We start from the raw sequence: 15,823 nt of genomic DNA, 5'->3' as shown, positions 1-15,823 counted from the left end.
TGCAGCTGAAAAGAATGTATATTCTGATTTTGTGGGGCGGAACACTCTGTGAACATTTGTTAACTTCGTTTTTTCAGAGTTTGATTGAGTTCTAGTATTTCGTTGCTTGTTTTTTTGTCAAGTTGATCTATCTATTTGTGACAGTGGGGTATTGAGGTGCCCCACTACTGTTGTATTAGTGCTTATTTCATTTTCCATGTCCATTAGTATTTGTTTTATATAGTTGAGCACACTAGTGTTTGGCATAGATATTTATGATTGTCATGTCTTCCTCTTGAATTGTTCCCTTTACAAGGATGTAGTGTCCTTCTTTGTCTCTCTTAGTGTTGGTTTGAAATCCACTTCATCTGCAAAGAGGATAACTACTCCTGCCATTTTTCAGGTTCCTATCACATGGAGCATTGTTTTCTACCCTTTAACTTTCAGTCTATGAGTTTCTTTTTTAATTAAGTGTGTTTCTTGTATGCAGCATATTGCTGGATCTTGCTTCTTGACCCATTCTGCCAGTCTCTTTCTTTTGATTGAAGTGAGATCATTAACTTTGATGATTATAACTGATATGTATTGACTTATCCTTGTAATAACCTTTTCTTTTTGTTGGATTCTCCCCTTTGTGTTTTATTTCTTGTTGTGCCTAATGGATTCATTCTGCTGGGCTTCCTGGGGTTGTGATCCTCATTGTCTTTTCCTAGGATATTGTCTAAAATTTTTTGGAGTGCTGGTTTGGTATTCATGAAGTTCCTCAGGTGCTCTTTGTCATGAAAGTATCTTAATTCTCCATCAATTTTGAAAGATAATTTTGCAGGGTACATCAATCTGGGTTGGAGGTTGTTTTCTCTTAGGGCTTGAAATACATCACTCCAAGCTCTTCTAGCCTTGAGGGTTTGTGCTGAGAAGTCTGCTGTGATTCTGATGGGATTTCCTTTGTATGTGATTTGTTTCTTTTCTCTAACTGCTTGTAGAATTTTGTTCTTCTGTTTGGTTTCTGAAATCTTAACTATTATATGACTATGTGTAGATTTTTTTTTTTTATCATGGCTAGTTGGAGTCCTGTATGCCTCACTTACTGTATCAAGTTCTTTTTCCCTACTTGGGAAGTTTTCTGCCATTAGTTTTGTGAACAGTGTTTTTCTTATGTCATCTGCACTCTCTCCTGTTTCTTCATTGAATCCGATCAGTCTCATGGTCCCTTACTATTTTTGAGAAACTTTTCTTTTCCTGGTCACTAATTGCAATCCTATCTTCCATATCTGAAATTCTATCCTCACACTTGTTCATTTTGCTGTGTAAACTTTCAGTGGAGATTAAAAATTGGAAATCTGTTTGCATCTGTTTTATGGATTCCATTTTTTTCCTATGTTGGGATTCCATCATGTTCCTTGGCTCCTCTATATTTTTTTTAATCTGTGTCTGCTCTAGATTTATTAATCATGTCTTGCACTATGGGCACAGTCTCCACTGTTATCTTAGAAATTATTTCTGGTTTCATTTTTTCAGATCCTCTTTCATTGCCAGTTCAGGGAGTCCAGGTGGTTGAGTATCAGATTATTCCATCTTGTTTCCCTTTGGGGTTGCCTTAGGTGATCTGGAAGTCTGGTTTTGAGATTTATTTACGTGTCTTCTTATTTCAACAGATGCAGCCTCCTGTGCCATTGTTGGGGCAACTTTTTGTTCACCCAGTGGCCTTCAATTCTCAGGAAGCCACTGAGCAACCTTTTCTCTGCTACTCACCAGTGTACCAATTCCTGAGTTCAGAATGGTTGCCTTCTGGATCCCTTAGCTGACCTGCTGTCTGGGTGGGTTTCTCGTTGGGGCCTGTGCACACTTGGGATGGTATCTAGGGTGGCTTGGGCCCCCTCTATGTAGCTTTGTCTGGGAAGGCCTTTTGCTGGGAGCTGTCTCCCACCCCAGACCCTGCTGTCTGAGCAGTCGTCTGGATAGGGTCTCCACGCACTTACTGATGGTATGGGGTGGGTCTCTGGCTGATGCTTGTGTGCCTGTGCAGCTCTTTTATGGGCCACCCTTTGTCTTGGTCTTGTGTGCCCAAGCCACTGGTGTCTGGGCGGGGCCCTGGCTGGGATCTGCCTGCAGCCTCGCAGGTCTGGTCCACACCGCTGCTGGCCAGGATCTGCGAGCACTTACTGATGGTATCTCCTTTTTATTTTCTTATGTAGTTACTATATCTCGTGTTCCTCATTCTTATTTATAACAAATCTGGTAGCATTTTCCTTCTGCCTGAAGTGCTTCCTTTAACATTTCATGTAGTGCAGGTCTGCTGGTAATGAATTCTTTCAGCTTTTTATGTCTGAAGAAGAATTTTCCCTTCAGTTTTTAAAGATAGTTTTACTGGGTATAGAATTCTAGTCTGAGTGGTCTCCTTCCCTCCTCCTAAAAGATATTCTTTTAGCTTATATTGCTTCTCATGAGAAATGAAGTCTGCTGTCAACTTTATCTTGTTCCTCTGTATGGGATATATTTTCTCCCTTTTAACATTTTCACTTTATTTCTGATTTTAAGAAATTTGGTTATGAAGTGCCTTGGTATCATTTTCTTCATGTTCCCTATGTTTGAGGTTCAGCAGGCATCTTTGGCTTCTGAATTTATAATTTTCATTGTGTTCTATATTCATTATATGTCTTCAAATATTTTTCTGTCCCTAACCCCTCAACTTTCAGAGATTCTAATTACATCTGTATTTCATCATTCGAACTTGTCCCATAGTTCACTAATTCTCTGTTTTATGTTCAATTTTTCTTCTTGGTTTCATTTTGTACAATTTATTTTGCTATGTATTCAAATTTTCAAATTTACTTTTCTGTGCGGTCTAATACCTACCACGTATTTTTTCCCTTTTGAGAGACTTTTTCTTCTGAGTTTTACTTGAAATATAAGTAACACTAAGTCATGGTTAATTTATCCAAGATACTTGATGAACACCTAATGCTTTAAAAATCCTGAGGCTCTTTGTGGATTTCTGACTGCCAAATGACACCAAACATCTTCTTTGTGTGAAGCTAGAGTCCAGGTCCTCCAGCTACTGTGAAGAAGAGCAAACAGAGGAAGTGTCCTCAATTTCTTGTTACAGAAGAAGTTGCATTTCACCATGAAGAGAAATACAGTGATTAAACTCTTTAAAGTCATTGGAGATCTCTTATCTGAAATGAGTTTTGACTATCCTACATGGAGAAACTTCAATAAAATTCATTTAAATGAATGAATTCGCTTAAATGAACAGACTTTTTTAAAAAATTAATTTTATTGGTACATTTTATTGGTACATTTTAGGTATACAATTCATTTACATTTATCATTGTTTGTACCTGTACATGATATATCTTGGTTCTTATTTTTTTCCCCATTACATGTGTGCCTTTCACCCCCTCTGCCCTTACCTATTATCATAGACTTCATTTCCATTTTTTTTTCTTTTCTCATAGTTTTTCCTTTCCCTCTTTTCCTTTCTCCTTCCCCTCCCTTCACTCCTTTCTCTGTGGACCTTTTTTCCTATTTCAAATTATCATTTATTTATTTTAATCATTTTAACCCTTGTTTACACTATCAGTTTCTCACACTAGTGAAACTATTCGGTATTTACACATGTGTGTGTCCTATTTATTTCACTTAAGAGTATGGCCTCAATATGCATCCATTTAGCTATAAATGACTCTAGTTTTTTGTTCTTTATGGCTGAGTAGTACTCCATTTTATAAAAAACCCCACATTTTATAATGAGCATGTCTAGAATTGTTTCTGGATCTTCTAATCTATTCCACTGATCCTCAGGTCTAATGAACAGACTTTCAATGGAACTTTATTTGAGAGAGAGAGAGAGAAAGAGAGAGAAGGCGCTGATTTTCTTGCCTGTGTCCTGCATGGTAAAAGGGAGGGAGCTAGCAGGAAAGAGCTGTGAAAGTATTCTGGCATAGTTTTGTCCAGCTTGGTGCCTGATTACCTAAGAAGAGCACACGGTTGGCGACTTCCAAGCCCTTTGTAATACAGGTGGTGCGAGAGTGACTACAAGAGCTACACCCAGAATGAAAAATTTAAAAGCTCCACCTGAAATATCTCAAGGCAGAAGCAATGAGCCTCTGTGTTAGTAAAACTTGCAGAAGCACTGAAAGTTCATCCCTTCCTGGAGCCTTGCTGGAGGCCACAGCAAAGAACAGCTGTACTAGCTCTGGCCCTATCAAAAGGGCATCTGGAGGTCCTTGGAATGGGAGGAAAGGGGAAGTATTCTTGTTATATAAGATATCTGGGGATGCAATGCTGTCCTAGAAACATAGGGTATTAGACTAAAATGTTTCTATAGCAGATCTAATTCAAACTTCTCCATTTACAGAGAAATAAAGGGCATTTCCCAAGGTTAAATAGAGTTAACAACAGGTAAGAAATGAGAATTTGGGTCTATTGTACCCTTGAAAGAACTGCTTTCTGATTAATGGATAGCGGTATCTTGCCTTCAAAGACTAATCCCAGTGTTTAGGGCAGGAAGATCTCCTAGATAACTTAGAGAGACTCTGTCTCAAAGTAAAAAAAATATGAAAAGGGCTGGGGATATAGCTCAGTGGTAGATCACCCTTGGTTCAGTCCCCAGTACTGCAAAGAAAAACAAAACGACCCATAGCAGCAAAAGCAACTGTACATATGCATTTCACCCTTTTCCTGTCTTCACAGATAACATTTGACAACAAGGCTCACAGTGGAAGAATTAAAATAAGTTTAGATAATGATATTTCCATTAGAGAATGTAAGGACTGGCATGTATCTGGATCAAGTAAGTGGCAAGCTTTACTTTCACAATGGTTATTAAATAATGTAAAATGGTCCTTAAATTACTGCCTCCAGGGCATACAGAATACCAGCTAAAACATTCCCAAGTCCCCAGTTCTCCGCAAGTGTATCAGTGTATTGCAGACATTTGATGTACCAGAAAGTACCTAAGTTGTTAGAATTGAAATGATTCCAGGTTTTCCATGCATCTTCACTTGCCTACTCCTCACCAATAACATACTTACAGTCCCCCACCAAAGCCCTATATGTACCCAAACCAATATTTATTGAGAATATGCTACATAAATACTTCCATCTCCATTTTCCTCATTTTAATATTTTAAAATATCTTTGAGAGTCAGGCACAGTGGCCCATGCCTGTAATTTCACCACTCTGGGAGGAGGCAGGAGGATCTCATGTGTAAGCCAAACCTATACAACTTATCCACTCAAAAAGACCGTCTCAAGTTTGTTTTAAAAAAAGGGCAGGGGATGTAGCTCAGTGCAGAGGCTCTGGATGCAATCACTAGTACTAGGGAAAAAAAAGTCCTTGAGGGAGAAAATCCTTGAGAGAGGCAGAATCGTTATTTTTACAGATCAAGAAACCAATGCTTAGATGTCATGCCTGGTGTCCATGGTCAGACAGCTGGGGAAAAGTCAGGTAGAATTTGACCTTGAAGCCTCCCACTCATTATAATGGTCTTCCATTCAGGTTAAAAAGTAGACTAAATATGAAAAGCTCTATTTTTAGAAATATGGACAAGAATTCAGGTGTAGACTGAGTGCTTTCAAGAATTTTGGAACTGAACAGGAGAAAATTTGCTGGAAAGAATGTATCTGTCTCATTTTCTAGCTCCTTTGAAGTAACATAATGGTGTGTTGTGCAGGCCTCAATCCATAGGTCAGGGGATCTTGCATTCTAATGGGAAAAGGAATCAGCTCAGAACCCAATAAGATACAGTTTTCTTGGCTCCCCAGACAGTAGTTGTGGGGCGAGGTTGAAGACCCTTGCGCAAGTGTCCAACCTGTAGCCCTCTGTGGTAAAATAAAAAATATTTTTAAGAAGGAAGTTTTGTTACTTACAAACATGAACTATATTATATGTCTTCCATGTAGTCCGAAAGAATTCCTCTTCACTCAGTATGGCTCAGCCAAGTCAGGTGTTTTCTACCCAAGGGCTACGGGTTGGACATGCCCAGTAGTCCTTTCTCAGACTATTCTTGAATAATCACTGTCTTAGGTGAATTTACCATGTTCAGAAGTTATACTGAGATGACCAGCATAAATTAGATGAAATTTCAGAATTACAGTGCTTCTTTCACTAATAGGTGACTTCAAATTTATAAAGCTCTTGAATCACAAACTGTATTCCAATCACAAATTCATTTATTTGAAACACATTTTGTTATCTGAAACATCATAATGATTTTCCACAAACTTTAGAAAGTGGAAAGGAGAGCATCTGAAAGACCCTGATATATGGGCTTTCTCTCAAATGTTTGTTTCTTGGTTTAAAAGTTTTTCTAAAGTAGATTTAGACATTTGTAGAACAATTAGATGATCCACTGGCAAACCTAACAGGATGTTTCATTGTCAGAACTAGTCTTAAGTACTGTATCTTCCTCTCAAGATAGAGCAGGCTAATTTGTTAAATGGAAACCAGCTCTATACCAGAGCACATGACAGCTGAGACCTCTTTCATCTTCTCCTCATTGGTTCCAGTCCTGCTGGCCAAAGCTTTGCACTTTTGATTCTCCAGACATCTCTGTGTGGGTGATTCCTTCTGGATGTTGCAGTCTCACTTAAAACCTACTCTTCCTTTGGCGAGGCCTTCCCCAACCACACAAAGTATGTGAACCTCTTGTCTGCCGGCCTCCCACACCAACCTCCTCCTTATGCAGCATTGGTTTTCAAATGTTGGCATCACCTCAAGGGCTTGAGAAGACACAGAGCTTCCAGTGTGGGGGGTCTAGGGTAAGACCTGGGAATGTCTGCTTCTAAGAAGTTCCCTAGGGTGCCAGGAACCAGCGGTGCTGAAGACAGGATGAAAAGGTTTGAATCCTTACTGCTGGGTGTGTAACTATGGACAAATCATGCACTTCAGATTTTCCACCTGCAAAGTAGGGGTAATGATGTTATCTCATTGGGATCACATAAGTTCATGCATGTAAAGTGCTTGGAACTATGACCAGTAGGAAATGTCCTCAGTGGACCAGGGATTTAGCTCAGTGGTTCTGCTGCCTGCCTTGAAAGCTCAAGGACCCGAGTTCGATCCCCCATATCAAAAAAAAAAAAAAAAGAAAGAAAAAAGAAATGTCCTCGGTACATGTCAACTAGGATGATTTATTTTGTTATATCACTTCTGCCTGAAAATACTTTGCTCATGTACTTGCTTACTTCTCTGCTTGTCTCATTGCAGTGGGAAGTTCCATAAGCTGAGGGGCCTTATCTGTCCGTTTCCACTGTATGCCAGCATCCAGAAAAGTGCCAGGTGCATAGTGGGTGCTTAGTAAATACTTTGTGTCCAGATAGTTATATGTTAATAGACTATGCAGGAAGGCTGTGTTTAGAACAAGTGACCAGCAGCTGATATCAAATGATCTTTGGTTTTAACCTTTTGAAACATTCACTGAAAGAATGTTTATCAGGGTTTCTTTGTTATCTTTCTGTAAAGAATGCTAAAATTACCTAAATTATTCTAAGAAGAAACTAATGTCTCAATATGAATGTCTCTTCACATAATCTTCTTTGCTTGCAGTTCAGAAGAACACGCATTACATGATGATCTTTGACGCTTTTGTCATTCTGACTTGCTTGTCTTCGCTGCTCCTCTGCGTTAGATCTGTGATTAGAGGACTTCAGCTTCAGCAGGTAGTGGCTGGGGCTCTTTACCAATGCTACTGACATTCTGATCGACGGAGACGCTCACTGTGTCTCTCCTCTTTTCCCTAAAGGAATTCGTCAAGTTTTTTCTCCTCCATTATAAGAAGGAAGTTTCTGTTTCTGTTAAAATGGAATTTGTCAATGGATGGTACATTATGATTATTATTAGTGACATACTGACAGTCATTGGTTCAATTCTGAAAATGGAAATCCAAGCTAAGGTAATTTTTTTTCCTATCATCCCATCATTAGTATCAGATTCAGGTGAATGGTATTTTAGTGAGAATTTCGGAGTAAATGATTTTGCCCAAGACTTATGGTGAGTAAGCTGGACATTGAAAACAGTAATTCTCTTTACTCTAGTCAAGCAGTCTCTTAGGCAGAGGTTTTCAGAATATATTCTACAGACCACTGGATCAGAATCACTTGGGTGCCTGGCAAAAATGTGCCGTGTTAAACCCACTGGATCCATACTCTTCACATGGGGCCTGTGAATCCTTACACACACAAAGATACAAACACCAAGACAATCAAGGTAAGAGTTAAAACAAACTTTACGAGAATTGGCAAAAATCTTCAATGAAAAAAGAGGGCTGGAGGAGATAAGTGAGGCCAAGGTACTGTTTCGTGAGCGCTTCCATTTGTTTCTTCTATCCATTCAAAATGAGACCATTCCCATTTTCTTACTTTCCCATTGATAAGATCCAAGGCTATCCTTTTTTTTAAAAAGACTGACCTCGTCTAGAAATTGACCCTTCCCCTAAACAAAAGTAAAATTGAAAAACTAATATTCAAACTAATCTTACTCCATCTTCTATTTTCCTAGCCTTCATACAACTAATTATGTTTGAATCACCTGTGGAGTGGGTTGTGAGCACGGGCAGAGATTCCAAATGCAATGGCTCAGATAAGAAAGGAGCTTTTCTCTGTCTGATGTAATAGTACGGTGGGTTTTCTGGGTTGGCACCTTACTTGGCTCCACACAAGCATTCAGGGACCCCCAAGCTCCTCTCATCTTGTTTCTTTTTTTGGTACCAGAGACGGAACTTGGGACCTTGTGCTTGCGAGGCAGGCGCCGGAACCACTGAGCTAAATCCCCAGCCCTCATTTTGTTTCTTTACCATACTTTAAGAGCTCACGCTGACTGTGTGACTGACACTGGGTCACCTCCCAACAGGTTCTAGCCTATGGCCTGTGGAAAATGAAAACACCATCTCATGGAAGCTCTCCCCTGCCTTGTGGCCTCGGCTCAAAAGTGGTGGGCCTCATTTCTCTTCCCATCCCACTGGTCAAACCAAACTAGATGGAGAGCTGGGGAATGCAGCACAGGCCTGTGCCTGGGAAGGAGAGGGTGGTTTAGGTTGACCTTGAGCAGCTGCCACCATATGTGGAGAGACTATGCCATTCCACTTTAGGGATGAAAGAATGAGTTAGGGTAGACTTGCAGCAAATCTTTATTTTTACCAACCTCCACTATCATTGTCCTCAGTGAGCCCCTAGTGATGTCCAAAATCTCTCTTCATTCTTCTGTCTAGATCATTACCCTTCCTGTCTCTCAGATGATCACTTCATCCCTTATAAAACTTCTAACACTCCTCCCCATCCTCACTCTCAGCCAATGAATGACTTTACTCCCTATCTTACAAAAACAATAGGAAAAAAACCCCTCCAGAGCCTGCATTAATTCCCACTTTACTTATCCACCTTCAAGCATCAGTGTCCATTTATTATTTAATCTTGTTACTGTGAATACTTGGACCAGTATCCCAAACCTAGCCTTCTCCTCGCCTGCCAGGTGCCGCCCCCACCTGCTTACTCCAGGACATTGCTCCAGTTCTTCCTCCTTTTCTCTGCAATCATAAGTTTCCCGCTCCTTACCAGGTAGTTTCCCCTACTACCACATTTTTCTCCTCTCAAAGACAAAATCTCATCTCTTACTTCTCTCTCCAGCTACTCCCCCATTTCTCTGCTCCCCATTATACAACAAAAGGTCTCAAAAAATCATCTTATTGTTGTGGTTCTCCTCCTTCCATTCTTCCATATATTTATTCCAGTCAGGCTCCTGTGCCATCGTGCTAAGTCCAATCATCAGTCATTTATCCTTACCTTGACCTGTCAGCAGCTTTTAACGCAGCCACACACTGTTTCTGACATGCTTCTTCACTGGACTGTCACTTACCTGGTTTTCCTCCCAAATCACTGCTGATATTCACACTGTCCCTTATTGGTCCCCTCTTACCTGTGAGGTGGAAATGCTTCAAGATGTAGTGCGTGGACAGCTTCTTTTCCACCTAGGCCATGGTAGCGTCATCCTGTCTCAAATAGATGCTTTGAGTAGTATCTATTTGTCAGTGATGCCCAAATAGCTTGGAATTCTTCCCTGAACTCCAGACCCAAGTACTCAGATGTCTATTCCAGTCTGCACTTGGATGTCTGCTTGTTATCGCAAATTCAAGATAACCAGAAAAACTCCTAAAATCCCCAACTCCACAGTTCAATCCTGCTTCTCCCATAGCCTTTCCAGTTTCAGTTCATGACAACTCTTTTCAGTGGCCCAAACCAAAAACTATAGATTTATCCAAGACTCCTTTTTTCACTATCCGTGTCTCCCACATCTAATCCAAGAGGGAATCCTATTGCTCTGCCTTTAAAAAACACCTCATCACTTCCACTATGTGCAGCTGGTCCAAGCTTCCCCAGCTCTCACCTGCATCAGGACAACAGCCCCTCACTCCTTGTCTGCTCTCAACCACAGCACAAGCATTTGATCAGGTCACCTCTGTTCCCATTTGGGGCTGCTGCCTCTCTTCCTCTTCTTCCTCCTCCTTGTCCCCTTGTTCCTCCTCCTCCTCCTCTTCCTCTTCTTCCTCTCCTTCTTCTCAGTACCAAGGATTGAACCCAGGGCCTTTGCACTGAGCTACAATCCCTGCCCATTTTTATTTTGAGACAAGGCCTCACTAAATTCCTAGGTTGGCCAGGTTGGGCTTGAACTTGCAATCCTCCTGCCTCAGCCTCCCAGTGTTCTGGGATTACAGGTGTGCATTGCCATGCCTAGCTCTTTTCGGGGCTTTTTAATCTCCCAAACCTATTTTGAAGAAAAGACAAAATTGCTCACCACCCACGAGGCCCTGTGCTACCTGCCCCTGACCTTTATGTCTCCATACTATTTCTATTGCTCAATCTGGCCAGACTCACGATTTTTCCAGGCTCCTTTGTGCCCCAGAGCCTTTAGTGCCGCTGGTCCCTGTGTGTGCAATCTCGTCCTGCCCTAGATTTTTGCTTGACTTGCTTCTTCACTCCTTTCCGATCTTTGCTCATGTATCACTTTTTGTGGAGCTCTTCCCTAATTCCCCTATTTTAAAGCATAAATTCATTTCCATTCTTTATCCCCCCACCTTTTCTCCTCAGCACTTACCAGAAGCTAATTTACCAAGGGTTCTATAAATTTATTTCTCTTCTTTCTCTTTGCACCCTCAGTAGAATGCAGGCTTCATGAGGACAGATAATTTTGTTTATTCACTGATTTATTCTTACCACTTAAAATAGGGCCCAACTTACAGCTGCCCAATAAATATTTCTTGCCCAAGTGACTTTCTGCTGTTTAATCTACTTTTTTTTTTTTGGTACCGGAGATTGAACTCGGGACCTTGCACTTTCGAGGCAGGTGGTGGAACCACTGAGCTAAATCCCCAGCCCGGTTTAATCTACTTTTTCTGCTCCATTTTAGAGTCTCACGAGTTATGATGTCTGTAGCATACTTCTCGGAACATCTACCATGCTTGTGTGGCTTGGAGTCATCCGATACCTGGGTTTCTTTGAGAAGTACAATGTAAGGAGTTCCGGGGAATTCTGTGCTTTTGATATTCAGTTACTGCACTGCCAGGGATGAAGGACAAAGGGATTTTAACGACCTCTCTTACTTTCCAGCTCCTCATTCTGACCCTTCAGGCAGCGTTGCCCAATGTTATTAGGTTTTGCTGCTGTGCAGCTATGATTTATTTAGGCTACTGCTTCTGTGGGTGGATCGTGCTGGGGCCTTACCACGAGAAGGTACTGATGAACTACTTTTTCCCTGTTATCCCTAACTTTAGAATAGAGCTATTGGTTTCTTTTTTTTAAATTAAGTTTTATTTTGTGACTCACCCTTAAAATCTCAAATGTCTATCTATTGCCATATTTATAAACTAGCAAAGTGTGATCAACTCAAAAGAATTGTTTGAAGCTGGATTGCTTCAAATCTTGTTTGGAAAATGTCAGATAATTAAGTTCTTTCTACCACCAGGGAAGTCAATTTTAATTAATTTGATTCATTATTAATGTACCAGAATAGGCGATGGGTAAGCCTTCTCAAAATGTGACTTTATTTTTAAAAAGTAGTATAAGGAGAAATGTGTAGAATATTTGAAAATTTTGCTACCAGAGCAATGGTCTTGAACATTATGCATTGGCGTACATGGAATGAACTTTAAGAGGAGACATTTGAGCATGTGTGTTTGGGACCTGGGTATCTCTGCAGAAGCATCTCAAGGTAAAGGGGAACGGGAGTAGGGGGACCTAGAAAGTCACTGAGAACTGCCCCTTCTGCCTGCATCCAGGCTGTTTCAACTAAGAAGAGCAGCAAGAAAAAGCTGCTCATCCCAGGAGAAAAGAGAGTAGGTTTGTGCACAGTATATACATCACAAAGCAAAATGTTTGTCCTGCTTCAAATTATTTGTTTGAAAAGGATAACTTGGGATATGCGGCCTCATTATTTTTAAGATGTCACGAACAAAGGTCTCTAGGGGGGAAAGAGTGTGGAAGAAAATGAACTTTTGTATTTTCTTTTTCCAGTTCCGTTCTCTGAACAGGGTCTCTGAGTGCCTTTTTTCTTTGATAAATGGAGATGATATGTTTGCCACATTTGCAAAAATGCAGCAAAAAAGTTACTTGGTCTGGCTGTTCAGCAGAATTTATCTCTACTCGTTCATCAGCCTCTTTATATATATGATTTTAAGCCTTTTCATTGCACTGATCACTGATACATATGAAACGATTAAGGTAGGTTTATCATAAGTAGCAGCATTCTTCTAGAGTTTGTATTGTAACAGTGAAATTTAGTAACTAAAGGGAGGGAATTGATGGAATGTTGATTTGTCCAGGATAGAGAAGGACCTCAATTTTAGAGACTGGGAAACAGAAATGAAGGAGAAATGCAATTTCTAGAATGATGAGTCTTGTAAGTAATGGTGCTTTTTCAAGTAAGCTTTCTAACGTTTTATTACAAGTATAAAAGTTGAAGGGAAAGGAAAAAATATGAGAAAAGGAAAAAATGGAAACAAAGTCTTTGTAAATAGGAAGGGATATAGGGGTTGAAGGGAGGGCAGGGGAATGGGGAAAAAAATAAGAACCAAGAGAGATTATGTAAAGGTGCAAATTTCCAGTGATGAATGTCATCATATGGTATACCTAAAATGTACCAATAAACTTAATTAATAAAAAATAAGTATAAAAGTAAGCTTTGGGTGAATAAAATAGATGACATTGTGGAAAGCCAAAATTTTGAGGAGATCTTTAAGAATACAGTTTTTATAAAGAAAAAATGCCCCTTTCATTTGGAATGTGCCATAACTGAACACATTACTTCCTACAAGGCTCAACCTTAGGGTTCAGCCTCCAGAACAGCAGAAGGGTTGACATGTCAAGTACTGGCCGTGTTTGCTTTGGAGTCAGAAATATAATTTTAAAAGCTATCCATTTGTTCCCCTTGAAATATAAGAAGGCAGAATAAATATCCCTATATTTAAATTTCTACTAACTTTATACTGTTAAATGTGCTATTGGCATAGACTTTTCCTTGTGGGGACTTTTCCCTCTGGGAATGAGAGGAATAACGAAACATTTTGTCATGTGATTGGCCCTGGGGATGACCAGAAGGCCATGGGTTGGAGTTGATAATGATGGATCCCTTGCTTATGAAGCCTGGGCCAAAACTTCACTCTTACTGAACCATATTTTAGGAACTGACCATCCTCCTTACTTTCTTCAGTGCTTGTTTGGCAGATATATACATTGGTCTCCAAGGTGATTGGGAAAGGATGTAGATATAACTGTCCCAAACCCTCTCCTTGGGAGGGATCCATGACCTTCACCTCTGCATGCAGAGGCCCAGGTGCCATTCAAGGGTGACATCCAAATCTCTAAGGATAACTCTTAATGACAAAATACTGAGCCTCCTGTTACAGTTATTAATCTCTTTCTGTGGGCTCAGAGCCCTCGCCAAATGGGCACGCTAAGTGAGTGCTTTTCTTTTCTGGTCAGGGCATGTCCTAGGGATCTCAGATCCTAAGCTGATATGCATATGAGGCCCTTAACCATACCTGTCTGCCTGGATGAGTGACTGAAAAAGGGTATGCAGGTTGGAAATGTGCTTCTGGCATTTAGATCTCTGTTCAGAACCTGGGCCATCTCCAAAATGTCCACAGCTATGCTGTAGTCATTCGGAAAACTAAGAATGTTCACTCTCAGGCCCCCAAACATCTCATTAATCTCAATCAATTGGGTTCCATCCAACGAGCTTGATTTACACCGCCTGGAAGTCACAGTGCTACAGGGCAGAGTGGTGACAGAGGCTCTCGGACTCAGGATATGGTTGGCTCGATTCTCCCCTAACAGACCAGACTCCATGTGGCACCCCTTGGGCTGAGTAGACCTGGAAAAGAGGTGAAGGGGGGATCTGAACAGTCCCAGACCCGCTTCACCTCAGCCAAATCTAAGACCGACTCCAGAGGCTACTATTTCCTGAAAATACTTGGGAACCCTAAACTGTCCCTCTAGAAAAAAAATCCCCTCCCTTGCCAAATGATCCACTTCGAATTTGGAATAAAGCTGTTTTCAAGGAGCTTATTAATGAGTCTTTTCATTCTTCTTTATAGCACTATCAACAAAATGGCTTTCCAGAGACCGAACTTCGTACATTTATATCAGAGTGCAAAGATCTACCCAATTCTGGAAAATACAGACTAGAAGATGACCCTCCAGCATCTTTATTCTGCTGTTGTAAAAAGTAGTTAATCAGGTTGACCTGTGCTCTGGAGGAATATGTGATGTGTACTGAGTTGGGGAAACTGTATAGAGATTTTATAGTATGTTCCAATACTATTGTTTTTAGCTAATTAGAGCTATCTATAACTCACAAAGAACTGTGTTTATATTTTAAAATAATATTTAGTATATTTCTGCTTTATATTGGGTTTAAAATAGTAACTAATTTTATTGAGGGAAAATATTGGATTATTGTCCTTTCATATTTGTCATTTTTTAGAATGTGTTCTCTAAGCCCCTCTTTACTCTGGCTGTGTGGATTGTGTCCTCAGTGAAAACAATCGCTGGTGTGAGTGTAATTTTGGACAATTTGGTTCTGTTCCTGAAAGAGTGTGGATAGTTACTGTATGTCCATTCTCACTGCATTTAATAATCTCTTAAAAGATAGAGTAAGAAACAACCATCTCCAACTAACAGTGTACTATTTAGTTCTGAAGGACAACTGCTCCTGGATCCTGCTTTTAGTTCTGGAGAGGATCAAGCATTTTGATATTCACTTCTAAATTTCTCTGCTCCTTCAGTGTTAAAGTACAGAGGTGAAAAGGTATCTCTACATAAATGAAAAAGCAGTGATACCAAATGTATATCCAATTAAGCAGTGATTGTTTTATTAGTGTTTCAGCAACTGTGTGTTATACTGTGCCTTTCATAAGTGCATTCAGTCTCACAGCAAAGCAGTTTGTGGTCAGGAACTGTGGTTTCATGGAACAAGGCTGTATAATGCATGCAAAAATTATTTTGGACAATTATATTCAAAATTAAAGATAAATGAGAAATGTGTGCCTCTTGTAGTTCACTGATTGGAAATTGCAGTGATTTTACTTTGTGAATATTTATTTTGTGTACTGTTTATTCAGATGAAGTTTAATTTAATGATGTCAATAAAAATTTTTCTCAAAGCAAATTCTTTCAAAAGGAAATTGATTTTTAGATTTCTGGTTTTGTCTTAAGAGCTTAATGAAACACTTTGTCTTAAGAGCTTAATGAGACACTGAAATCTTATCACTTAGCCATAGTAACAGCCATAATAATGACTCCAAGTTTTGAAATTCAGGTGTGAGTTTTATAAGAGATATAAGCTATTTTTATA

At 39.9% G+C, this 15,823-nt stretch overlaps 1 protein-coding gene across 5 annotated transcripts in view; it reads left to right on the top strand.

Annotated features, from left to right (window-relative positions):
- Mcoln3 (mucolipin TRP cation channel 3) overlaps positions 1–15,509 on the top strand; it is a 34,245-nt gene extending 18,736 nt beyond the window's left edge. For 4 of the 5 annotated variants that reach the window (XM_087213012.1, XM_004841355.4, XM_004841358.4 and 1 more), the window contains 7 exons: positions 4,675–4,774; positions 7,529–7,641; positions 7,725–7,874; positions 11,381–11,482; positions 11,581–11,703; positions 12,484–12,690; positions 14,565–15,509. In XM_087213012.1, coding sequence (XP_087069138.1) covers positions 4,675–4,774; positions 7,529–7,641; positions 7,725–7,874; positions 11,381–11,482; positions 11,581–11,703; positions 12,484–12,690; positions 14,565–14,699 — 930 coding nt within the window. In that variant the 3' untranslated portion in view covers positions 14,700–15,509. The remainder of the gene's footprint in view (positions 1–4,674; positions 4,775–7,528; positions 7,642–7,724; positions 7,875–11,380; positions 11,483–11,580; positions 11,704–12,483; positions 12,691–14,564) is intronic. The other variant, XM_021255439.2, reaches the window with a different exon arrangement.
- Positions 15,510–15,823: the final 314 nt, after the last annotated feature.

This window comes from Heterocephalus glaber, unplaced genomic scaffold, assembly GCF_053883595.1.
Source record: "Heterocephalus glaber isolate CG9 unplaced genomic scaffold, H.glaber_assembly_v1.0 deba00001442, whole genome shotgun sequence".
Lineage (NCBI taxonomy): Eukaryota > Metazoa > Chordata > Mammalia > Rodentia > Bathyergidae > Heterocephalus > Heterocephalus glaber.
Note: the sequence above shows the minus strand (reverse complement) of the source record. Positions and strands in the feature narration are given on the sequence as shown.